Below are 27,367 nucleotides of genomic sequence, written 5' to 3' on the forward strand. Positions count from 1 at the left end.
CAATAAATCTCTTTTCTCATGAGAATAAAGGAGTCTTTATATCAAAGCTAGTATCTTAGTAATGGTATATGAATAGATTTTTGTTTTATTTCTGTTGGTTGTCATTTTTAACCGCAGTCTAAGTCTTTCCAACAGTTGAGGAGCCTTTAGAAGCCCAGTGTATACATGGCTTTTCACCGAATGGCACCTATGATCCGGTGGTTCAGTCAGCTCATTGACATCGTACTATTATAGAATATATTTGTGTAATTAGAAGCCCTAGAACGATGATATTCCCCTCAGTTAATCACTGAATGAGTGATTTGCTGGAATAATTCCTGCTTGCTGATCCTTCTGTTAATTCAGCGTTCTTTAAAAACAAGTGCCTCTTTCCACATAATGTATCTCGGATGGATGGCTATCTATTTCTTGGATCAGTTTCCTCAACCGCCCATGTAGAACTGCTAGATGATAACGAATTGACCATCAAATCTGTAATGCTATCTAATCTGTAACTTGTCATGTACTCCATGTTACGCCAGGGCTTGAGAAGACAATTGGCATTCTTTACCAAACAGTTTCCTCCCCATATCACTCCTCTGGTTGTGCTTTGCCAGTTTTTGTTGAATCTGGTTTACCAACCTTCCTGCAACTGGAAACTTACTTGGACTTGGTTCCTCTGGTCTCATGCGGGCCAATGGGCAGCAAGACTCCGCGTCCTGCCGGGATCTATCACGATTTATTTTGCTGCAGGTCAGGTGGTGTCCCAATCTTGATGATCCTCCTTGGACCATAAGACCAAAAGATATAGGAGCAGAAGTAGGGAATTCGGCCCATCAAGTCTGCTCGACTCTTCAATCATAGCTGATGTGTTTCTCATCCCCATATCCCCTTATTAGCCAAGAACCTATCTGTCTCTGTCTTAAAGACACTCAGTGATTTGGCCTCCACAGCCTTCTGTGGCAAAGAGTTCCACAGATCCACCACCCTCTGGCTGAAATTCCTCCTCATCTCTGTTTTAAAGGATTGTTCCTTTAGTCTGAGATTGTGCGCTCTGGTTCTAGTTTTTCCTACAAGTGGAAACATCCTCTCCATGTCCACTCTACCCAGGCCTTGCAGTATCCTGTAAGTTTCAATTAGATCCCCCCCCCTCATCCTTCTAAACTGTATCGAGTGCAGATCCAGAAACCTCAACCACTCCTCATATGACAAGTCCTTCATTCCAGGAATCATTCTTGTGAACCTCCGCTGGACCCTCTCTCCAAAGCCAGCACATCCTTCCTTAGATACGGGGCCCAAAACAGCTCTCAGTATTCCAAATGGGATCTGACCAGAGCCTTCTACAGCCTCAGTAGTACACCCCTGGTCTTGTATTCTAGCCCTCTCGACATGAGTACTAACCTGCATGTTAACCTTAAGAGAATTCTGAACTAGGACTCCTAAATCCCTTTGTGCTTCATATTTCCAAAGCTTTTTCCCATTTAGAATATAGTCTATGCCTTTATCCTTCCGACCAAAGTGCACAACCTCACACTTTTCACGTTGTATTCCATCTGTCACTTCTTTGCCCACTCTCATTGCCCGTCCAAGTCCTTCTGCAGCCTCCCTGCCTATTCAACACTACCTGTTCCTCTACATATCTTTGTATCATCTGCAAACTTAGCAACAATGAACTCAATTCCTTCTTCCAGACCATTAATGTATATCATGAGTAGTTGTGGTCCCAACACTGACCCCTGCAGAACACCACTAGTCACCAGCTGCTATCCTGAAAAGGACCCGTTTATCCCCACTCTCTGCCTTCTGCCAGTCAGCCAGTCCTCTATCCATGCCAGTACCTTGCCCCTAACACAGTGGGTTCTTAACTTTTTTAGCAGTCTCCTGTATGTAATCTTGTCAAAGGCCTTCTGGAAATCCAAATAGATCATGTCCACTGGCTCTCCTCTGTCTAACTTCCTCGTTACCTCCTCAAAGAATTTTAACAGATTTATCAGGCATGACCTCCCCTTGTCGAATCCGTGCTTACTCAGTCCTATTTTACCATGCAGTTCTCAGTACGGGCGGCACGGTAACACAGTGATTAGCACTATTGCTTCACAGCGCCAGGGACCTGGGATCGAGTCCCAGCTTGGGTTACTGTCTGTGCGGAGTCTGCACGTTCTCCCCATGTCTGCGTGGGTTTCCTCCGGGTGCTCCAGTTTCCTCCCACAGGTCCCGAAAGATGTGCTTGTTAGGTGAATTGGACATTCTGAATTCTCCCTCTGTGTACCCGAACAGGGACTGGAATGTGGCGACTAGGGGGTTTTCACAGTAACTTCATTGCAGTGCTAATGTAAGCTTACTTGTCACACCAATAAAGATTATTATTACTCCACAATCTCACCCTTAATAGTAGACTGAAGGTGAGGAGAAAATGTCAAAGCTGCCGAAAAAAAGGGAAACTCAGTGACTGCAACAACTGGAGGAGCACAACAGAGCTGTCAGTACCTGACCAGGTCTTCAGCATGATCCTCCTCAACAGATTGAAAGCAGAAGTAGACAGCACCCTATGTGAAGAAAAAGCAGGTTTCCGTGGTGGCAGAGCATGCAAAGAGCTGACCTTTACGCTCTGAAACTTCATAATGCTGAGCCTGGCGCATCAGAAGTCACTTGTTATCTACGTAGAACTTAGAACATTACAGCGCAGTACGGGCCCTTCGGCCCTCGATGTTGCGCCGACCCGTGAAACCATCTGAAGCCTATCTGACCTACACTATTCCATTTTCATCCATATGTCTATCCAGTGACCACTTAAATGCCCTTAAATTTGGCGAGTCTACTACAGTTGCAGGCAGGGCGTTCCACACCCCTACTACTCTCTTGAGTAAAGAAACTGCCTCTGACATCTGTCCTATATCTACTACCCCTCAATTTAAAGCTATGTCCCCTCGTGTTGGTCATCACCATCCGAGGGAAAAGACTCTCACAGTCCACCCTATCTAAACCTCTGACTATCTTATATGTCTCTATTAAGTCACCTCTCAGCCTCCTCCTCTCTAACGAAAACAACCTCAAGTCCCTGAGCCTTTCCTCGTAAGACCTTCCCTCCATACCAGGCAACATCCTAGTAAATCTCCTCTGAACCCTTTCCAAAGCTTCCACATCCTTCCTATAATGTGGTGACCAGAACTGCACGCAGTACTCCAGGTGCGGCCGCACCAGAGTTTTGTACAGCTGCAGCGTGACCTCGTGGCTCCGAAACTCAATCCCCCTACTGATAAAGGCTAGCACACCATATGCCTTCTTAACAGCCCTATTAACCTGGGTGGCAACTTTCAGTGATTTATGTACCTGGATGCCGAGATCTCTCTGTTCATCTACACTACCAAGAATCTTGCCATTAGCCCAGTACTCTGTATTCCTGTTACTCCTTCCAAAGTGAACCACCTCACACTTTTCCGCATTAAACTCCATCTGCCACCCCTCAGCCCAGCTCTGCAGCTTATCTATGTCCCTCTGTAACCTATAACATCCTTCAGCACTATCCACAACTCCACCGACCTTCGTGTCATCTGCAAATTTACTAACCCATCCTTCTACACCCTCTTCCAGGTCATTTCTAAAAATGACAAACAGCAGTGGCCCCAAAACAGATCCTTGCGGTACACCACTAGTAACTGAACTCCAGGATGAACATTTGCCATCAACCACCACCGTCTGTCTTCTTTCAGCTAGCCAATTACTGATCCAAACCGCTAAATCACCTTCAATTCCATACTTCCGTATTTTCTGCAATAGCCTACCGTGGGGAACCTTATCAAATGCCTTACTGAAATCCATATACACCACATCAACCGCTTTGCCCTCATCCACCTGTTTGGTCACCTTCTCAAAAAACTCAATAAGGTTTGTGAGGCATGATCTACCCTTCACAAAACCGTGTTGACTATCGCTAATCAACTTGTTCTTTTCAAGATGATTATAAACCCTGGGCCGAAATTCTCCGCCCCCCACGACGGTGGGAGAATAGCGGAGGGCCTTCCCGACATTTTTGCCGCCCTCCCGCTATTCTCCCCCCCCCCCCCCCGCCGAAGTCCTGACCCGAATCGCTGCCCGCCGTTTTTTTAGACGGCCAGGCAGCGATTCTCAGCTGTAGATGGGCCGAAGTCCCAGCCCTTTCCGCCGTTTTTACGAGCGGCAAACACACCTGGTCTTGCCGTTCGTAAAAACGGCGTGACTAACTCGCTATTAATAACCATGGGCACCGATTGGCACGCCGTACCACGGCCGTGGCCAAGGGTGCCATGGGCCCGCGATCGGTGGGCACCGATCGCGGGCAGCGGGCCCGATGCCCGCGCACTACTTGTCCTTCCGCCGCCCCGCAGTAATCCATTTGCGGGGCGGCTGAGGGGCAACCTGGCCCGCGCATGCGCGGGTTCGCGCAAAAAACGCGATGACGTCACCCGCGCATGCACGGGTTGGAGTCTTCCAAACTGCGCATGCGCGGGCTGACGTCATATGACGCGTCGCCGGTGCTAACTCCGGCAAGCGGGCTTAACGATTTTCGTTAAGCCCGTCTTTCCGGAGCCTACAGCGTCGGGCTGCTAGCCCCGCCGGGGACCAGAATCGGTCCCCGGTCGGGAAGGGGCGCGCTGCCGTAAAACCGGCCCGGGTTTTACGGCAGCTTTAACGATTTCTCACCGTTTGGGAGGAATCGCGCCCCTATCTCTTATAACCTTTTCCAACATTTTACCCACAACCGAAGTAAGGCTCACAGGTCTATAATTACCAGGGTTGTCTCTACTCCCTTCTTGAACAAGGGGACAACATTTGCTATTCTCCAGTCTTTCCAAGGTCCTGTGCAGACTCGATGGGCCGAATGGCCTCCTTCTGCACTATAAATTCTATGATTCTCAATTCTTTGATTCTATGAGGTTACTGTGAAGAACCCCTAGTCACCGCATTCCGGCGCCTGTTCGGCTACACAGAGGGAGAATCCTAACAGTGTCTCTTTCGGGACTTCAGGACTTCTGAATGGCCATAAATTTGGAGAGGGGAATGGGCAACGAGACCTGGGTGTCCTCGTCCACCAGTCGCTGAAGGTAAGCATGCAGGGTCCAGCAATCTGTAAAGACGGCAAATGGTATGCTGGCCTCCATAGCGAGAGGATTTGAGTACAGGAGCAGGGATGTCTTGCTGCAATTGTACAGGGCCTTGGTGAGGCCACACCTGGAATATTGTGTGCAGTTTTGGTCTCCATATCTGAGGAAGGATGTTCTTGCTACAGAGGGAGTGCAGCAAAGGTTTACCAGACAGTTCCCTGGGATGGCAGGAATAGCGTATGAAGAGGGATTGAATCGGTTAGGATTGTATTCACTGGAGTTCAGAAGAACGAGGAGGGATCTCATCGAACCTTTCGAATTCTAACTAGGATCGGATCGGGTAGATGCAAGAAGGATTGTCCCGATTGGGGGGGTGTCCAAAACCAGGGTTCATGTCTGCATGAGCGGTGGGCCTTTAGGACGGAGATGAGATATGGGGGAAAGTGGGATTTGGCTATTCAGCATGATCATAATGAATGGCGGTATCGGCTCGAAGGGCACGAAATGACCTCCTCCTGCTCCTATGTTCTATGTTTCTATGAATTTGAGAACCTCTATTAAATCTCCGCTGAATCTTCACTGCTCTAAGAATAATCCGAGCGCCTCCATATAAATCGAAGGCTCTAATATCTGGTACCATTCCAGTTCATCTCCTCTGTACTCTGTCAAAGGGCCTTGACAACTTTCCCCAAAGTGTGTAGCCCAGAATTGACAACCATACTCGGCTGGCACCTATCTCTCCTCTCTCGTAACCGGTTTGCTCTCTTCTTGATGTCATTATCAACTTTTTTTGTTTTGCTTTTTAAACATTACCATTCCTACCAATTTGGCATTAGAAAGATGCAACGCGGGATGCTGTTGGACAAAGGTATCGTCAAAGTTAATCTGTGACTGGTTTTAGTTCCGCATCAGATATCTGCAACATCAGTGCATGTGAGGTCAAGAAAGAGTGAACTTGCATTTGTATGGCACCTTTTGAGCCATTTGGATGACCCAAACTACTTTAATGGTCAACGAAGCATTTCTTGAGGTGTTGCAGTGTTGGAAACATGGCAGCAATTTACACATAGCAAAGTCCCACAACTAGCCATGAGAGATAATGTTATTTAATTATGTTGCTGAGGGGTGAATGTTGGCCAAGTCACCAGGGAGAACCCCCCCCCCCCCCCTCCTCTTATTTGAATTATACCACAGGGCCTTTTACGCCCATCTGAGAGATTTTATCATCTTGTCCAAAAGACAGTGCTGCACTGAAATGCCACTATCGATAACTGGTGCAAGTCGCTGGAGTGGGCCTTGAACCCACAGGCTTCTGAATCGAAGATGAGAGTGTTACCCCTTTGAGCCAAGGGTGACATTTGTCCTTTTTAAAGATTGGCTCAGATTTTGCTGCAGAAGAGCAGCGAGCCCTATTCAATAAATTTGTTCAAGCACGCTATGGTTTTAAAAGCTTAGGCTCACAACGTAGTTTGAAATGTCAGCTGATACTGATACAGCACGGGCAATAGGCATCTGAGATCTTGGTGAACTATGGGCAAACAGTGAATCTCCTCAACCGAAGAGATTTAAGGACCAGAACATAAACTGAGAAAAGGAGGGTGGGGAGAGAGGATGGATTAGAGTATGTGAATCAATGTCAATCAGGTACGAAAAGATGAATCATGAGAGGAAAAGAAAGATTGAATTAAGAGAGAGAGAAAAAGAGGAATTAGAGCAAAATGTAAAAAGTTGTAACTTTACGCCTTTAACATTTCTTTTTTTTAAATATAAATTTAGAGTACCCAATTCATTTTTTGCAATTTAGCGTGGCCAATCCACCTAGCTGGCACATTTTTGGGTTGTGGGGGCAAAACCCACGCAAACACGGGGAGAATGTGCAAACTCCACACGAACAGTGACCCAGAGCCGGGATTGAACCTAGGACCTCAGTGTCGTGAGGCCACAGTGCTAACTCGATACGCCACCGTGCTGCCCTGTCTTTAACATTTCTGAAAGCAATTCTTAACTAGAAGGAATACAACTCCACACTGGCCACCACCTTTGCCCAAAAAGTGAACAATTATCTTGGCAGTCATTGTAATTGTCATGGCATTGCAAGGCTGCTTATGACTTTAATTATGAGATCTGACTCTCTCGTGGCAAATTTAATGGGCTATTAATGTGCGAATACAGGAACGTCATGAAAATGACAGGGACGTTAAGAGCTGTTTCCACAGAACTAATGGTGGAACAGCACACGCCAACAACTTGTGGCAATTAACAAGGCATTCACTCCCTTGCTGCACATTTCTGGCCAATTTGTACATGAATAAAGGGGACCGTCATTCAAACAATCCATAGCTTTTTTAACAAAATCTGGGCCAGCATATTGGAAACATACCAACTGAATCCATGAGAAGGCCCTATGGTTACGTACTAATAATCAACAGTTAATTAAAAAAAGTTTTCACTGGACTGTTTACATTCAATTCACAGAAAGAAACATGATTTTGTTTTTTTCAAGATTAAGTACTCGTTTTGGTTCTACTTTGTCGGTTGGAAAATCTTGTTCAGCAAAAATGGAGAAGAGATGCAGAATCTCCAGTGATCTGACTGAAAAGGTTTAAACATGTACTTGACAGAACTCGAGTTGGTGTCATTGCCAATTTAGAACATCACCACCTGTGGTGCAAGTATGTCATGCAATACAGTTGTGTGTGCACATTTCTTTTTTTAAATTCTTTCACGGAATGTGGGCGCCAGCATTTATTGCCCACCCTGAACTGCCCTTGAAAAGGTGGTGGCTCACCACCTTATTGAACCACTGCAGTCGATGCCATGTAGATACATCCACCATGCTGGTAGAGGGAGAGTTTGTGATTTTAGCCCAGTGACCGTGAAGGATATTCCAACTCAGGACTTGTGTGTGGCTTAGAGGTGAACCCTGCAGATGGTGGTGTTCCCATGCGTTTACCTGCCCTTGTCCTTCTTGGTGATGCTGTTGAAGGAGCCTTGGTGAGTTGCTAATGTGTGAAGGTTGAATTCCTGTTCCTCGATAACTGTTTCAATCAATTCTAGTGTTGACATGAGCTTTGGGAGACAGGCCACAATATCCTCCACCGGGAATCGTGGAATCATACACCCCAGAAAGAGGCCATTCATGCCATGGGCCTGTGCCAGCTATGCGGAAGGAGCTGCCTGTTCACCTCACATCCTTGCTCTTTTCCCCAAGAATCCTCCTAATCATTTTCCTTTTGAGAATGTAACCAATTTATTTTTAATAGAAGTGACACCACATATCCAGCAGCATCGGAGGCATGTATTTTCCGAAATGGTTAGCTACGGGCATTGTTTTTTCTGGTGATGCCCATATGGGTCCACTGGGACTAGCTACCCACTGGTAAATGTAAAAAGGGAAAGAATATGTGCAGGTTTGTCTTGAAGTTGCAGAACTGATTCTCTGTTTTGACTATTTGACCTTGTTTGATTGAGAGTACAGTACGGAAACTCACTATTGATAATATTCCAGTTGCACAGGAGGTTATATCCTGGCAATGTGCACCACACCATGGTAGGACTTGGGTTTACACATGGACTGCTCCCACCGCCAGAGCTGCTGATCAGTCGAGAACCCACCGTACCATAAATGTAGAGCGGGAACCAGAGGAGAAGGTTTGTTTTGCGAACCGATGCACTGTTTCCAATTTCAGTAAATTATAGGGATTTTTGAACCGGCCCCATTGCCATTGACCCCACTTGAGCATGTAACTCAAGGGGGGTTGGCAAGGTGGGGATAGTTGGATGTGGGGGGGGGGGGGGGGGGGGGGAGAAAGGAGAGAAAAACAAGTCTCTCTTACAAGCAAAAGACAAAATAGGATGACACTGGCAAAGATCTTTATTACGTCCTAGAGCACGGTGAATAATCAAAGTTCAGCTCGATAGCAGGGAAGCCCAAATCCCAACGGCGTGCTTTGCTGCTGTTGAACACGTACTCCCCTTTCACAGCATTAAATGTCAGCCAAGGATTAAAAGAAAATGAGTGACATTTTCTTGGCATTAATACCTTTAACCTTTCTTTGAAGAATTTAGACCGAGTCCTGTGAACTGCCTGCAAATCTTGGGAAGTTCACTAGCCTTTTGTGCATAACAGTTCGAGTGAACGAGTGAAAGTACAATCATCCCACATTGTGCTTGGTAATCAAGATTAGAGTGCAGAAAAACTGCAGCTGAGCTAACATTAATATTGTGGCTGAGACATAAAAGTAGGTTCTTTACATTCAGTGCTTGTGGGTGTGTGGTTTTGGTTTTGTCAAAGCTATTACCTTCTCCAGAAGAGTAGCTGACGTTTTCTCCTTGGACCAATACATTATCGTTTCGAGTGGGGACAAGTGAAGCCGACATTGGACAAGAAAGAAGGCAGTGAGTGGGGGCATACAGAATCACATCAGGTTGGTTAAAGTGCCACAGAAGGATCATGAGCCAGGGGTCAGTGGGGTAAAGAAGGGCTGGGCGGAGCGGGAATGTTGGTCCACCTATCTGACATCTGTACGCACTTCCAGTCAGCTTTTCCATCATAGGTTTTGTCAGAGAATCTCTTATTTTAAATTTGCCCTGCGTATTGTCAGGGTGGAAGCTGAACCCTGGTTCGATGACTGCAATTCCCGAGATGGGGCCCCCAAGGGGGTAGAGCAAGCACAGAGAGCGATAGGCCGCACAGGCTCGGTCCAGCATTCCTCCGCAGCTGCAGGCATTGGGCAGGGTGCTTGCACCAGTGATTGCCCTGGTGAGGGTGCAGAGGAGATTCACCGGGCTGTTACCTGGGCTGGATCGCTTCAGCTGTCGAGAGAGGAACCGTTCTCCCTGGAGCAGGGAAGCTGAGGGGGGGACCTGATTGAGGTGTATAAAATTATGAGGGACATAGATAGGGTGGATAGGAAGGTACTTTTCCCCATAGTGGAGGAGTCAATAACCAGGGGGCATAGATTTAAGATAATGGGCAAGAGGTTCAGAGGAGATCTGAGGGAAAACCTTTTTCACCTAGCGGGTGGTTGGAATCTGGAACTCATTGCTTGAAGGCGGGATATGCCATTACATACAATGCTGTGGACCAAGTGCTAGAAAAAGGGATTAGAATAGTTAGGTGCTTGATGGTCGGTGCGGATGTGATGGGCCGATAGGCCTTATTCCGTGCTGCAAAGGTATGGTGTGAAAGCTCAGCTGCAGGACCGAAGTTGGGACAACAATGATTTAAATGCAAAATGCTGCAGATTCTGGAAATCTGAAATGAAAACAGAGTGTTGGAAAAACTCTGGCAGCATCTGTGGAGAGAGAAACCGAGTTCCCATTTCAAGTCCAATATGACTTCTTTGAAACTGGAAAGAGGGGTCATCTCTTCGGATCTGAAGAAGTCGTTTTGGACTTGAAACGTTAACCCTGTTTCTCTCTCCACAGATGCTGCCAGGCCGGCTGAATTTTCCCATCATTTTGTTTTCATTACAGTCCGGGATTCAGGTGAGAGTTGAAGGGGTGGCGGATGGTCGCTGGTCTGTGCTGCTGGGCTTGGGGAAGCTCAAAACCTGTCAGCAGCAGCATCACGGCTGAGAAGCTTGAAACGCCCCTGTGTTTCGGTGTTGGAGAGTGTAGCCTGTCCACCACGGGGCAGGTAGCAGGTCTTAATAGCAGGTTAGCTCAGCTGGACTTTGCAGCTGATTTGAAAGAAATCCAGAATAATGTGCTTTGGGGTTCGGGTTGTACCCTTAGAACTTGTGTGCAGCAGAGCTGTCGCCGGCTGGGAATCAGAGAAGCGCTTTGAAGGAGCGGAGCTATAATTGCTCGTGAGGAAATCAGAGCTTTAAAGGATTTTTGTCATTTACTATTTTTGGGACTGACATCTGGGCGGATTGTTGAGAACATTTGGGGACCTGCCTTTGTTGTGTCTGCCATTTAATGCGCAGTTTATGGTTTGTTCAACCACAGTTTGGCTGTTAATCCATGTTTACCTCATGCTAATTCTGTATGTTACAATAGAGTATTAACTGTTTGCTTTGTTGGATCTTGTACAGTGTCTTCTGTTTGTTTGAAAACATTGAATCATATGGCTTCTGTGGCATTATCCTCTCAGTGAGTAACTGGGATTTCTAATTTTGTCAATTTTAACAAAAAAAAGTTACTGGTCGCTAACTGGAAACAAATTTGGTGGTTTGCCCAGGATCAAAAAGCATGCTGCTGTGCAGAGAGACCTGGGTGTGCTAGTGCATAAGTCACAGAAAGTTGGTTTACAGGTGCAACAGGTGATTAAGAAGGCAAATGGAATTTTGTCCTTCATTGCTAGAGGGATGGAGTTTAAGACTAGGGAGGTTATGCTGCAATTGTATAAGGTGTTAGTGAGGCCACACTGGAGTATTCAGTGTTCAGTTTTGGTCTCCTTACTTGAGAAAGGGCGTACTGGCACTGGAGGGTGTGCAGAGGAGATTCACGAGGTTAATCCCAGAGCTGAAGGGGTTGGATTACGAGGTGAGGTTGAGTAGACTGGGACTGTACTCGTTGGAATTTAGAAGGATGAGGGGGGACCTTATAGAAACATATAAAATTATGAAGGGAATAGATAGGATAGATGCGGGCAGGTTGTTTCCATTGGCGGGTGAAGCAGAACTAGGGGGCATAGCCTCAAAATAAGGGCAAGTAGATTTAGGACTGAGTTTAGGAGGAACTTCTTCACCCAAAGGATTGTGAATCTATGGAATTCCTTGCCCAGTGAAGCAGTTGAGGCTCCTTCATTAAATGTTTTTAAGGTAAAGATAGATAGTTTTTGAAGAATAAAGGGATTAAGGGTTATGGTGTTTGGGCCGGAAAGTGGAGCTGAGTCCACAAAAGATCAGCCATGATCTCATTGAATGGTGGAGCAGGCTCGTGGTGCCAGATGGCCTACTCCTGCTCCTAGTTCTTATATAACAAGATTTTGGAGACTGGCCTGGGATTATAACAAGTGTTGCTTTGTTCAATCTACACTGTGACAATTTTGCAATCTGGTGAGTGGAGCTGTTCCAGCACCATCACTGGTGGGAGTATGTAATTACAACTGACAAGTTTAAATAAGCACCTTTGTATTGTCAATGTGTATGTGGGATTTTTTTAATGAAATGCCTAATAAGATAAATCTAATGCATGAATTTAAAAATGAAGATAGGATTACACGTGCAAGCCCTGGTCCTTTGATCCTTTGACCTCTAATTTCCTTTATCTGCATAGTACCTTTTGGGCTTGATTTCTCCATGTCTAACAACATTTATGATTGATGTTTGATCCAATGTGTTTCTTTTCATCAAATTCCATCTCTCTCACTCGTCTGTATGCAGGTTTTTAATCATCTGATTGGATCAAATTATTTATTGCTAAAGCACCAACAAATCAATTGAACCAGCTTGGGGCATACCAATCCGAAAGCCCATTAGAAATCCCATGTGTGAGATTCCCAATGGAAACCTGCCACGTTGTAATTGTGGCCTCCTGTCAGTGGTCGAGCTGCAGCACTTTGTTTTGCATCTTTGGTTAGCATTGCTGTCTCACAGCGCCAGGGGCTCGGGTTCAATTCTGGCCTTGCTGGGGTGACTGTCTGCGTGGAGTTTCTCCCCATGTCTGCGTGGTTTTCCTCCGGGTGCTCCGGTTTCCTCCCACAGTCCAATGATGTGCAGGTTAGGTGGATTGGCCATGCTAAATTGTCCCTTGGTGTCCAAATGTGTGCCAGTTAAGTGGTGTTGTGTGGATAGGTCGGGAGTGTGAGCCCAGGTAGGGTGCTCTTTCAGAGGGTCGGTGCAGACTAAATCGGCCAAATGACCTCCTCCTGCACTGTAGAGAATCTTTGCTTCTGTGTTGTAGCTCCTCGGGTGGTAGAGCAGAGAAACATCTTTGCTGAAAACAGTTCTAATTTTCTGCCTTTTTCTTAAACTATTAGGTGAAAGTGGGGACATAATTCATGGCTTGAAAATGGGGACCAAATTTGGTTAGCGTGTTTTAGCGTTCTAGTCGCTGCCTTCTACTCCACTTTTCATTTAAAATCAACACTTTGGCCAAACTGTCCCTCAGCCTGTTCTACTGAAGGCTGGCGTGAGTAACTTGAAAAATTAAAGCAATGATGGAACTGATTGAACTAGTATGTTGACTATGTGTCGTTCTTAGTGTGTGTACCGATCTGATTTCTAATAGAAGATGTCTCTTTCTTTAGTCTCGTGAATCTATTCGATTAAACGAACTGAAGACCGAAGTCTCACCACGGATTTCTGCAGAGGATCTCATTGATCTTTGCGAGCTGTCGGGACCCACAAGCTCCAAGATGCCCACCAAAAAGACAAAGTCGGGGAAGCCAAAACTGCTGGTGGTGGATATTCGCAGCATTGAGGAGTATCCTTCCATTACACATATGTGGTCTTTTTCCACTTATTCTAGGATTGCTCATCATTGGAACGGAAATTTGAAAAATGGAAGAAAACAGCCTTGTGAGTTTACAGTCTTTGAGTTATTCTAAAACATTTCATAGGCAATTAGTTTCTTTTGAAATACAGCAGCCAGATTTGTGCACAGCAAGGTTCTGCAGAGGACGCTGAGATTTGTGATGAGTTAGCTTGTTTTTGCTGGGTTTGTTTGAGGCGTGAATGTGGGTCAGAATTCCGCTGTTTCAGTGTGAATAATGCTCTGGGCTCTTTTTGCACCTACCTGAATGGCTGGGCAAGGTCTTGGGTTAACTCCTCGTCCTAAAGACTGCACAGCCAACAATGCAGCGTTCCGACAGAACTTCACTGAACCTGTCAGCCTCAGTGATATGTTCAAGACCTGTAGTGAGGCTTGAACCCTTACCACTGCTGAATCGGTGGACAACACTGAAGCTATCCTCATGGAGGGTAGACCATCAATGCTGAAGAATAGGACCTTTCCAGCCATGTGTACCTAGTACTCCTGCGTTTAGGTACGGTTCTGATGTGATTGAGTACAGGCATGGGCACAGAGAAATTGCAGGGCAAGAAAAAAGTACACGGTCCACCTAATTCCGATTCTACCAACCTTGTGGTTGCCCGATGCAGCAGGAGTTGTTGAGTAATCATGGAACTCAATATCTGTGATTAGTCTGCAATAGACCCAAACATAATGCAAACCTCAACGGTGGGAAGTTTTGTGAGGCTCAAGTCCAAGGTCAACGTTTCTTTCCAACCATTCTGCACTTCCCATATGTCATGTCTCAAGTTATCTGAAATATTCTTATCACAAAATGTTATTTCAGAAATCTAATTTACAGTTGAATGAATCAATACACGCTGTTTGCACTATCTTCTTGGGAAACCTGTTTTTTTTTCTTGTTTTGTTCGTGGGGTGTGGCAATGGGCATTTATTGCCCACCCCTAATTGCCCTTGAACTGAGTGGCTTGCGAGGCCATTTGAAGAGGACGTTTAAGAGTCAACGACATTGCCGTGGGTCTGGGGTCACATTTAGGCCAGACCGGGTAAGGATGGCAGATTTCCTTCGCTAAAGGGTATTAGTGAACCAGGTGGGTCTGTCTTTGCAACAATCAACAATGGTTTCATGGTCATCATTAGGCTTTTTAATTCCAGATTTTTTATTGAATTCAAATTTCACCATCTGCCATGGTGGGATTCGAACCCAGGTCCCCAGAACATTACCCTGGGTCTCTGGATCACTAGTCCAGTGACAATATTGCTGTGCCACGACCTCCCCGATTTAAGTACTTGCTCACTGAAATAGTATTTGGCAGTTTAGTTTGGAATTTACTAAGGCAGCAGGGTTGCGCAGTGGTAGCACTGCATTCTCACAGCGCCGAGGTCCCAGGTTCGATCCACAATGCTACCGTGCTGCCCAGTTGATAGATCAAAAATCTATCTCCACTGTAATCATCTTGTATGATGGCTTAAGTGAGGGCTTAAGTGGGTCGGTGCAGACTCGATGAGCCAAATGGCCTCCTTCTGCACTGTATGTTCTATCTGTCCATCTACACTGACAGTGAATCCTCATACTGGGGGCATCCAATTGTTTTTGCAAAATTTCACCTCCAGTACTCTATTTGCAAATTCCTTTGTGTTAATTAATCTTATCTTTGTGCAAAACCCCTGATTTCAGCCCTAAACTTGCCTTTAGTAAGTATTAACCTGCATCTTGCTCTCACAATTCAATCAAAAGAAATTCTCTGGATTTACTTTCTCCAACCATTCTAATGGATAAGGTCATCTCTCGGGTGCCTGCTTCCAAGACTGGACCCAAGTTTTTACACTCCTTTCTCTTAACAGGAACCTCAAAGATCATGTGCAGGATTATTATGACACCGGCCGAGACCTCAGCAGTTGCTAGAATACTGGACAGGACCTCCAATATTTTATTTCATTTGTAAGCTACTTCGCTCTAGTAGTGGTCCCATGCAAAAATAAGGATACGGTGTATTAAAACAAACTTTATTACTAACACAGGATTAAAATAACTTTATCATCAAGCAAGAAAATAGCTTACAATTACCTGTTAACAATGCTTGACAATAAAATTAAATACTAAATCCTAACTACCATCTTATCTCTACTCAGGCAAAACCCATCTCCGGTCAAAATACACTTTTAAATACAGTTAGCAGAACCAGGAATACTTGCTTAAAGATATGTCTTGGATAAACTGCTTTGAGATGGAAATCCTTCAGGTACCAGCTTGCAGATTTTTTTTGCCTGTGTCAAACCATTGTTTAACCTGTCAGCCTTTTCAGAAACTACTGTTCTGTTCACAGGCAATTTTCTTTGTAACTAAACTGCTTTGAAAGCAACTCCTAGTCTATTCACAGACAAATGAGAACTGAACTGAAACTCAACATCTGACTGCTTCAGCCCCTGGCTCCTCCCGTCAACTACATCATCTTACTGTGGCTACACACAAGGTCTTGAATTATCTACTCCCCGTGGAACCTTCCTTATATAAATAAAATTACATTTGCCCATACTTTTACAATGCTTTACTTACACCTCTGTAGCCATAGTGCCTGCTCATATTGTAACCAAGATTTTTTTTAAACGTGACTGCAGCAGTCACACACACACTAACCCAGGTTTTTAACCCTCACTGCACCAAATACATATCATACAATATATCTAAAATTCCGACATTCCTCACAGGATACGTTCACTGGGAAAGCATACATCTCTAAACTCTGCTGTCTGAAATGGATTATCTCTTTCAAATACCCTTCAAATACTGCAGTTTAATACAAAATTATGATATTTTGTTTGGTTAATTAATTTTGAAAATTGAAACTTTTGAAAACTGCCGCAAGTGTGTGATCTCGACCAGATCCCATATATGGGGCGGGATTCTCCCCTACCCAGCGGGGTGGGGGGTCCCAGCGTAGCGGAGTGGCGCCAACCACTCCGGCGTCGGGCCTCCCCAAAGGTTGGAATTTTCCGCGCCGGAACGGTTGGCACCACGCCGACTGGCGCCAAAACCGGCACCAACGGCCTTTGACACCCGGGGCTGGCTGAAAGGCCTTCGCCGGTTCGCGCATGCGCCGGTGGTGACGGCAGCTGCCGCTGACGTCACCACCGGCGCATGCGCGCTGGGGGATTCCCTTCTGCTTCCGCCATGGTGTAGGCCGTGGCGGCGGCGGAAGAGAAAGAGTGCCCCCACGGAACTGGCCCGCCTGCCGTTCGGTGGTCCCTGCTCGTGGGCCTGGCCACCGTGGGGCACCCCCCGGGTCCGATCGCCCCGCGCCCCCCCCCCCCCCCCCCCCCCCCCCCCCCCCAGGACCCCGGGGGCCCGCTCCCGCCGCTGATCCCACCGCCACGAGAGGTGGTTCAAACCTCGACGGCGGGAGAGGCCTCCCAGCGGCGGGACTTCGGCCCATCGCGGGCCGGAGAATAAAGGCAGCACAGAAACCCGTAGCCTCCCGCCGGCCCCCGCCATTCTCCGAGGCGGGCGGCGGGATTGGCGGCACACCAACTTTTTGGGGGTGGGAGAATTCTGGACATGGCGGGGGCGGGATTTCCGGTGGCCCCGGGCGATTCTCCGACCCTGCTGGGGGTCGGAGAATTTCGCCCATGGTTTCTCGTACAGAAAAATGATTGTTTAGCGGATAGAGAGGAAGAGTTGCAAAATGCTGTTGGACTTTTTTTAACCTCAGTTGATCTGCTTAGTGTTATAAACTTGAACAAAGCTGATTTTTGTTGGTTAGATAATTGAATAGAAGGATATGGGAAGTGTGAAGTTAAATTGCAGTTCCAGTATTTAATAACTGAACTATTAATAATTAGCACACTGTAGCTCAACCCGTACCAGCCTCCCAGAACAGGCGCCGGAATGTGGCGACTAGGGGCTTTTCACAGTAACTTCATTTGAAGCCTTATTTGTGACAATAAGTGATTTTCATTTGAACTCCGCACTTGGAAATTCATTTTTGACAATAAATACTTTTCAGTATGTTCTTCGCACTATACAACGCCCTATAATCCTAAAAGTATGTGTTTCTGGAGTATTAGCGCCAGAACTTGTTTTTTGGTGTTTAGATTTCACATGAAAGAATGAACTTGGATTTAAATAGCACCTGTCAGATTGTTTAGACATCCCCAAATTTTAAGAAATAAATCATTGTTGAACAGCGCAGCAATAATAACTTGCATTTGTATAGAGCCATTAATACTGAGAAACTTCCCAAATTTGCAAAATCGATCCCAATCCATAGCAGGCAATAGCGAGAAAAGTGACAAACGAAACTAGCATAAAAGTGCAGGAAGTTCTTGCTTAACATAGTTATTTGGTTTCTGGAAAACACAAGGTCCGCCTGAGAACATTATGCAAACCATAATCTCCCACTGACTCAACGTTATAAATGGGGGTTAAGATCATAGAATAATAGAATTTACAATGCGGAAGGAGACCATTCAGCCCATCGAGTCTGCATTGGCCCTTGAAAAGAGCACTCTACTTAAGGCCACGGCTCCACCCGTAACCCAGTAAACCCACCTAATCTTTTGGACACTAAGGGGAAATTTAGCGTGGGCCAATCCAGCTAACCTGCACATCTTTGGACTGTGGGAGGAAAGCGGAGCACCCGGAGGAAATCCACACAGGCACGGGAAGAAAGTGCAAACTCCACACAGACAGAGGCCGGAATTGAACCGGGGTCCCTGGAACTGTGAGGCAGCAGTGCTAACCACTGCGCCACCATGCCGCCCATCCTGGAGGGAATTCCTTTGGAATGCACATTTCCATACAAACACGCACGTTAACATTATGAATTTAAGAAAACATACAAAATATCAACAATAAATTTAGTCTACCATGTCAAAACTCACAGCGCGTTGGATCCCGGCCCCGGGTCACTGTCCGTGTGGAGTTTGCACATTCTCCCAGTGTCTGCGTGGGTCTCACCCCCACAACCCAGCAGGGAGGTGAATGAGCCATACTAAATTGCCCCTTAATTGGAAAAAAGAATTGGGTACTCTAATAATTTTTAAAACTACTGGAGCACCAACAACCCGCCACTTGATTCCATTCAAATTCCATTTGAGTGAAGCAGTTTCTCCTCATCTTAGTCCAAAATAATCAGCCCCTTGTCCTTAAGAGTGTGCCCTCATGTTTTTGATGCCCCAACTGGCGGAAACGATCTCTCAGCGTTTACCCTTCATAACCTTGCCTGTTTCAACGGGATTGCCTTTCATTCTTCTGATCTCCAGAGAATATAGAGCAATGTCAGTCAAACAGTAATGTTGGACAATCCTTTGCTGCTTTACAGCCCAATGCACTCTACTTCTCTTGAAATGATATGTCCTGGAAGGTATCCTTTTCCAGAATAAACAAGTCACATTGACATTAAACATTTGCTGAGAACTGTATCCACCCTCCTCACTTAATGTTTTAATGAGGGATTTGGCTGCTTTCTCATCAGCAACTCCCCCACTCACAGCAATGTTATGCAAGCTAGCATATTTTTTTCGTACCTTTTAAACCACCCACAACTAGCAATAGATGGATTTATGTTTGAATTTTCACCAGCATTTCTTAGGGTCATCATGCAAACTCCAGGCCTTTTCTCGCATAAGCATTAAACTAAGATTTTTTTTTAAATGCCAGAAAAACGCATCAGGTCGGGCATCATCTGTGGAGCGAGGAACAGAGTTAACGTTTCGAATCCCAATATGCAATCCATCTATACCCACATCACCTGAGACTCGGCTCTCTCACGCTCACTGTGGGAATCACACAGAAAGGTCCAGGTGTACAGGGTCAGATGTCAAAACAACATTAAGGTGAAACAGCAGCAATGCGAATGCAGGGCATTAATTGTAGAGTGACATTAACACGAAACAGCATTGTATGGGATGGTGTTAAGCATGGACTTCCTGTATGGATTTTAAGTAGAGTCTTAAAGGAGGAGAGGGAAGTGAGAAAGGTTTTAGGGAAGAAATTGCAGGGCCGAGGGCCTAAGCGGTTGATTTGTGATGGACCAGGGAGTATGGGGCACGAGGATTGTAGTTTTGGAGGAGGATAGCGATATAGAGCGGTAGAGGCCATGAATGGATATAAGAACATGGATAAAAATTTTAAATTTGAGATGTTGGGGAAATGGGAGCCAATGAGGTCAAAAGTGATGAGCAAGCAGGATTTGATTCAGGGTGCCTTATGGAACTTTGGATGTACGGTTAGGGAATAGAAGGCCAGCCAGGAGTGCATTGGAGTAGTCGGGTCTGGAGGTTTGGATTTATATACCAGCTACACCACATCCGGACATTCTCAAGGCACTCCAACAACCAGTTTTGAAGTACAGTTTCTTGTAATATTGTAATGAATGCAGCACACACGCAGAGACCGATCGAGGTGGACAATGCTGCCGAGGTGGAACTAGGCGGTCTTGGTGATTGTTAATTTATTACTTCAGAAACTCCGAGATGATGAAGTGTCTGGTTCAGTTGAAGTGAAGTTTGTGTTGCTCTGTGAGCAAATACAACAGCCAATTTGTACACAACTTCCCAAAATCAGCAATGTGATAAATGACCAAGTTCATCTTGGCAACATTTATACCTCAATCAAAAGACCTTTCCTGTTCATCTTCAAATATTGCAATTTGGAACTTGGAAGGTGGGGCCTCAATAATACCTCATCAGAAAGGCTGCAGTTCCTACAGTGCAGCACTCTTTCCCCATAGCTCTAACATTATGTGCTCAATTTCTGTAACGGGGCTTGATACCGTGACTGACGCAGTTGAAAGTGCCAACACTTGGGATCTTCTAGATACTTTTGGGTGACCTGATAGAGGTCCACAAGATTATGAGGGGCGTGGATTGAGTGGATGGGCAGGCAGGCACTCTTTCCCAGGGTGATGGGGTCAGTCACCAGGGGGCATAGGTTTAAGGTCCGTGGGGCAAAGTTTAGAGGAGATGTGTGAGGCAGGTTTTTTACGCAGAGGGTGGTGAGTGCCTGGAACGTTTTGCCAGGGGAGGTTGTGGAAGCAGATACATTAACGGCGTTCAAAAGGCATCTTGACAAACACATGGATCGGATGGGTATAGAGGGATACGGCACAAGGAAGTGCTGATGGTTTTGGCAAAGGTTGGGATCATGACCGGTACAGGCTTGGAGGGCCGAAGGGTCTGTTCCTGTGCTGTATTGTTCTTTGTTCTTTGTTCATTGCCAATATTAATATGCGTATCTGTGATAGCATCAGGATCACATGCTTATATTCTTGTATTTGCATTCCTAAACCATGAAATCCAGCAGAGGAAGAGATTTTTCTCTTATTCCAATGTTTGTGTTATTTTTTTTTTACCCCAGCGGCTTTGGAAACAGTATTGTGCTAAAATGGTGATGAAATTCATAATATTATTCCTTAGCGGGTGAACTAGCAGCTTCATTCACTGAGTGTGGACAAAGTCTGGACAAAAATGTATTAGTTCATGTCTGAATTGAGTCAGGTTACACATGCGTTTGCTTGTATCCATTTGACTAGAAATAAATTGACAAAGAACAGGCAAGTGCGATGTAGATGTCAAACATTTGTACCTTAAGAGAGATTGTGAATTCACGGGATAAGTATGTGTATTTGTAGTTACAAGCATCTGACTCTGAGTTGATTGCTGGTTTTGAAATTCAAACTTGTGTCGTTTTGGAATCCTGACAGAAAATATTTTTGAAGCAGCCACACTTTAAAATGCCCACCTTGGTGCAGTCAATCATTCAGGACTTTTTACTGTACTTTCAGCAACTGAAGCTGCTTTTTTATTTTTTTTTTATTCCTTTCTCAGAGTTACAAAGCCAAAGCACAGAGTGGACAGGGCCAAATCCCGAATCCATCTCCTTGCCTGCTCCAAAATCCAATGCAAATTCAAATTGATTCCAATTCGTGGGCACCACAAGAGAAACGTACCAGATCCGGTAATTAAACCTTATCTCACGCTCAATCATAGCCAAAAGGCAGGGAAGCGATTTTATTTTTATATTCTCAGAGTTGCTTTTTTGCAGTTTGGCAGTAGACCAGCAAGCTGATTTCTAAAGCCAGAGCTTGCCATTTTAATCAAATAAATCGACTTCATCAGCTTCTGTTCCATTTGAGTTTCACAAGCAAGAGGCTTTTTGGTATTTAATACTCCGCGCCAATAAATGCTCTGCGTTTTCATCTTTTTCAGGGCTGTAGTTGCCCTACTTGATTTATTGATGGGTTCAGACGCCACACTTGGTCAGTGTCTAGATATTTTTCTGTTAAGTTGGCCCATTGAGTCTGTACCAACCCTCCGAAAGAGCACCCTGCCTAGGCCCACTCTCCTATCTTATCCCCATTACCCGTACATTGATCATGGCCAATCCACCTAACCTGCACGTCTTTAGACTGGGAGGAAACCGGAGCATCCGGAGGAAACCCTCGTAGACACGAGAGAACGTGCAAACTCCACGCAGGCAGTCACCCAAGCCTGGAATTGCCATGGAACCTTTCATGCCCATTTGAGAGGGCAGACAAAATGTCTGTTTGAAGTCGAGTCTGAAAAATGCACCTCTGCCAATACAGTAGTGCAGAGCAATGGCGGGCTAGGTTATATGTACAAGTCTCATTTTTGGTATTGAGCAATTCCTGGTGAGTTAGTAAATTTGGAATTTACTGCTATTGTGTTTATGTTTGCTAGTTGATACTTCACTGGGTCTTGTAATTAAATCTCTACTCTATGCTAGCCCTTTCTTTGTCTAAAATAAGCCATTAAGGATAAATTACATCAGTGCTCTTAGAGAACTTAAAGAAACCTTTGAGTCTCTTCGCTGAAATATGTAAGATTTTTTTTCATTGATCATCGGCAGAATTTTTATTTTCCTTGTTTACAGAGTCAATTACAGCACAGGAGGAGGCTATTCGGCCCATTGGGTCCATGCCGACTCACCACGGAGGAGTCCAGTCAGTCCCGCTCGATCCCCATAGCCCTACATGCCCACCCAATTTATTTTTGAAAAAATTGATTGTTTCCACTTTCACCACCCTCACGAGATGCGAGTTCCAGGGCATTGTCACTTGCTGCGTGAAAAAAAGGTTTCCCTCCTATCCATCTGCACCTTTTGCCCAAAACCTTAAATGTGTGTCCCCTAGTTCTTGTCCCATCAGCAAACAGGAGGAGATTTTCCTTGTCTACTTTATCTCAACCATTGATAATTGATTTTACATTTAAAGTACCCAATTCTTTTTTTCCAGTTAAGGGGCAATTTAATGTGGCCAGTCCACCTACTCTACACATCTTTGGGTTGTGGGGGTGAGACCCATCAGACACAGAGGAAAATGTGCAAACTCAACACGGGCAACGACCCGGGGCCGGTATCGAACCTGTGTCCTCGGTACTGTGAGGCAGCAGCGCTAACCACTGCACCACCGTGCCATCTAACCTTTAATAATCTTGCATACCTCTGTTAAGTCTCACCTCAATCTCCTTTCCAACCTCACCTTTGAACTAAAACATCCCCCATCCCTGGAACCATCCTGGCAAATCTCCTCTGCATCCTCTTTAGGAACCTCTTCTTCAGTCGCCAACGCGGTTTCTACCAAAATTTGCTGATGGCCTCTTTGTCAGTTAGGAATGTCAATGTGGGAAAAATGAACACCAACCCACTCTTTTCCATATTTTCAATACGTTACAGACTGCAGGGCATTTTACCGCTACAATAAATCCCAACTCCAACCACAAAACGATGTCACCAGTATGAATATTTCCATTTGTCAAGCTAAACGTTCACACAGCCTCCCTGAGCGAGATTTTGTTCTAAGTTATAGTTTGCGTTTATGCAATGTAACCTTGTTAATTGGGACAGTCCAAATTAATTTTGCAGGGGCACCTTTCAGCCAATAGAGGTAGTTTTACAACCCATCGGTCTTACAGCTCTTGACTCAGGCGGGAAGCAACATGGAGCAGAGGCACTGCAAGAGTGATCCCTGTACCTGAAATATCGCTCCTCTACACCAGCAGAAATTGCAAACTGTAGATGGACTCTTTTTTTTCTATGCTTGTGCCATTCAGCCCATCTAGTCCATCCTTTTGTAGATACCCATTGTTCCTCTTTCCACTGCTCTCCATCCAGCACAGCATCCACTGCCTCTTGAATATTATAGAATTTATCTTTTCTTTTCATTCACCAAGACCAATCCCTCTAATAATTACCCTGTGAATGAGCAAGTGCTTTTTAACCATTGATCCTGATTGCTAGTTTGTCCCTATGTCCCCTTGTCTTAAAGTCATGCTTAACTTGAAGTTGTGACCTAAATTAACCAAATATTCATCTCTCTTTCATGTTCCAAGTAATTTTACAAAGTGCTTAATACAGTTGAACTATGTAGAGTCCTATTGTATGTTATTGTACAGCTTTCTAATGCAACAATCAGCACATGAATGGGGTGCTGAGTTTGGCTTTGATCACCACGCTAGAGACAGCAACAGAATATTACCAATCTCCGAGACAGAAGCACTCATTTGCACCCGGTATTGAAGGCGAAAGTAGAGGAGGCAAGTAAAGAGGCCATAGTCAGAGGCAATCTGTTGTCCTTGGCCCCAGAGAGATTGTAAGAAAATATGTAAATCACGAATGCTTCTGAACTGGAATAAAAACAGAATACTGCGGATGCTGGAATTTAAAACAGAAAATGCTGGAAAACCTAGCCGGTCTGGCAGCATCTGTGGAGAGAGAAGAGGACTTGCGGCGGCATGTGAGGATAGGGCGCTCACGAGGTAGCTCCTGCCAGGATCCTTGTTTTGGAGACGTTTTTTTCCCGGGTTTTGGGAGAGACCCTTGCAGAAAAGCTTACCTGTGGTGATACAGGGTGCCTGTCTGCCGAACCAGTGCCAAAAAAAGGAGGTAAGAAGCCAGTACAAGGTAATTGGTTGACCGGATCGGAGGCATCGTACAGCTCCTCTGTGAAGAAAATGGCACAGGCTGCGGAGGCCTCCCCGTTCGTGGTGGGGGTTATGCTCTCTAATGTGCTGGCAAAAAAAATTCGACCTGCACTTTGATAAACAGTGGAAATTGGTGTTGCAGAGCCTGCGAAAGTTGATTGAGGAGGCTCTGGGCCCCATCCAGTTTAGACTGGAAAAGGCTGCTGAGACGGTGAAGAAGCGAGGCGAGGTGCTAGAGGGTGTGGAGAAAACACTGCGGAGGCGCAGCGAGCAGCTTGCTTCCCTGGAGGCTGAAATGCCGGTGCTGGCTGACGAGAGGTTGAAGACCAAAGTCGATGATCTCGAGAATCGTTTGACAAGGAAGAATCTCAGAGCCGTGGGGTTGCTGAAGGGGATGGGGGTTTGCGGTCGAATCCCACTGCATATTTTTCGCAGATGTTTGGATAAATGATGGGGGAGGGTGGTCTTGCATTCCCTTCGGAGTTGAACAGGGTCCATCGGATACTTCGCCAGAAGCCTCGGCCGAGCAAACCCCCGCATGCATTCGTTGATCGCTTTCAGGAGAAGGAATGGGTCCCGTAGTCGTCCAAGGAACATCGAGACTCGAAGTGGGAAAGTAATCTTGTTAGGATCTACCAGGGTGTTGGAGCTGAGCTGGTGAGGTAACGGGTGACCTTTAACAAGGTTAAGGCTGCCTTATACAAGAAGGGAGTTCAATTTGGGGTGAGGTTGTTTGCTATTACTTTGCCCTGGAGGAGATGCACGCCTTTCTTAAAAAGCTTGGAATAACAATCTGTATTGTCACAAGTACCCTTACATTAACACTGCAACGAAGTTACTGAGAAAAGCCCCTAGTTGCAACATTGCGGCGCCTGTTCGTGTACACGGAGGGAGAATTCAGAATGTCCAATTCATCTCATTCCTTTCGGGACTTGAGGGAGGAAACCGGAGCACCCAGAGGAAATCCACACAGACACAGGGAGAACGTGCAGACTCCACACAGACAGTGACCCAAGCCGGGAATCGAACCTGGGAGCTGGGCGCTGTGAAGCAACAGTACTAACCACTGTGCTACCGTGCTGCCCAATTGGTTCTGGTTAACTGCTATGTGAGGTTGTTAGCTGCTGTGGGTTGGGAAAGGTGTTGGGTAGCCTGTATATAACTGTCGATGTTTGTTGGTAAATTTTTATTTTTTTGTTCTTGGGGTAGGTGGGGGATTTTTGCTTCCCATGTGGTATTTTTATTAGTGGGGGGCTAACTGCTGTGAAAAGTGGTGTCTCGTGTATTATAGTTGGAAATGTATAACTGCTGTTGGGAATTCAGTTTTGTAGGGGTACTGTTTTATGATGTATGTTTTAGCAATGATTGGGGGGTGTGATTCTTGAGACAGATCGCCGATATCCTATCCTGGAGTTTATGGCAAACAGGAAGAGGCTGTAAACGCAAGTTGATCTATTGTCCACAGGGAAAGCAGTGAGCCAGCAGCGGCGCTCAAGGGGGTATTTTACAAGAATGGGGAGAAGGCAGCCATCTTATAGCCCATTAGCTGAGGTGGCAGGCGGCTTCCCGAGAGATTATACAGATCAAGAACTTGTGCAGCAGCTTGGTTTCCACCCCAAGTGAAGTTGATGTGGCTCCTGAGGCATTCTACAGGACTCTCTTTTGGGTCGGCAACTATTGGCTAATATTCGGCGGCTGTTGAATATTGTCCTTTTCCCCTTCTCCAATTTCCAAACCGGATGATTGTGTCCATGGATGATCAGAAGGCATTCTATAGGGTGGAATGGGAGTACCTTTTGGAGGTCCTTGGGAAATTTAGTCTTGGGAAGAAGTTCATTTTGTGGGTTTGGCCACTGTACAGTGGACACATCGAGCTGGGAGTATTTTTTTATTGAGTAGGGGTCTAGGCAGTGGTGTCCACTGTCTCCGCTTCTGTTTGCGATGGCGTTTGAATTTTTGGCCATAGTGCTGAGATTTTCAGGCAAATGGACAAGGATGGGGCTTGGGGGGGAGGGGGGGGGGGGGTCATGGGCACACAGGGAGTCTTTATATGCCGGTGACCTGCTTCTGTATATTACGGATCCAGTCTCCTCAATGGATGAAATAATTAAGCTATTCAGGAACTACGTTCCCAAGAATCCGTAGGGCATTCCTTCAGAGGGACCGCCATTCCTTCACAGGGTCCGGCATTCCTTCATGGGGTCTAGCTTTACCCAACGTGTTCGCTTACTATTGGGCGGCCAACATCAAGAAGGTGCTGAGGTGGATTGGGGAGCCGAGCTCTATAAGGGGGCTGATGGCGGCGAGATCCTGTCGGGGCTATAGTTTAAAGGCTTTGGGCAACAACCTCGCTTCCCTTCTCTCCGTGGGATATTCCTCTTGCCTGCTGGTGCTGTCCACGCTAAGGATATAGAGGCAGTTTAAGCAGCTTTATAAATTCGGCTCAGGTCACTGCTGGCCTCCATCTGCGGCAACCGCCTTATTTGTACTGTTGAGTTAGACACGATGTTCAGTCGTGGAGGGACAGGGCCTTTGGGGTTTGTTTGTGGAGGGACGGTTTGCTAGTTCGGAGTAGCTATCGGTGAAGTTTCAACTTTCAGGGTGAACTTGTTCCGTTAACTCCAAATCCATGACTTTATCCCAAGCCTTTTCCTAAATTTCCCTTCGCTCCGCAACCCTCTTTGTTGAAGAGGGATCCTATCACTAGCAGGACCTGATGGGGGGAGCATTTCAGGTATCTATGGGCATATCCTGTAAGCAGCCCCGGTGGATGAGGTGGGAACAAAATGGGAGGGGGAGCTGGATCCTGCTTTCGATGAGGACGTGTGGTGTGAGGCCCTTAGCAGGTAAACTCCACGTCCTCCTGTGCACGATTCCTCCTAATTCAGCTCAAAGTGGTGCATAGTGCTCAGCTAACTAAAGCTCGGATGAGTGGTTTATTT

General features: G+C 45.9%; 1 protein-coding gene across 3 annotated transcripts in view; it reads left to right on the top strand.

The window, feature by feature from the left end:
- Nucleotides 1–27,367, top strand: part of tbck (TBC1 domain containing kinase) — a 224,598-nt gene that overhangs the window by 144,544 nt on the left and 52,687 nt on the right. For 2 of the 3 annotated variants that reach the window (XM_038792700.1, XM_038792701.1), the window contains exon 24: nt 13,261–13,436. In XM_038792700.1, the coding sequence (XP_038648628.1) occupies nt 13,261–13,436 (176 nt within the window). Of the gene's footprint in view, nt 1–13,260; nt 13,532–15,617; nt 15,689–27,367 lie in introns of those variants that run through there. The other variant, XM_038792702.1, reaches the window with a different exon arrangement.

The sequence above is a fragment of the Scyliorhinus canicula genome, chromosome 3 (genome assembly GCF_902713615.1).
Source record: "Scyliorhinus canicula chromosome 3, sScyCan1.1, whole genome shotgun sequence".
In the NCBI taxonomy this organism is placed as follows: Eukaryota; Metazoa; Chordata; class Chondrichthyes; order Carcharhiniformes; family Scyliorhinidae; genus Scyliorhinus; species Scyliorhinus canicula.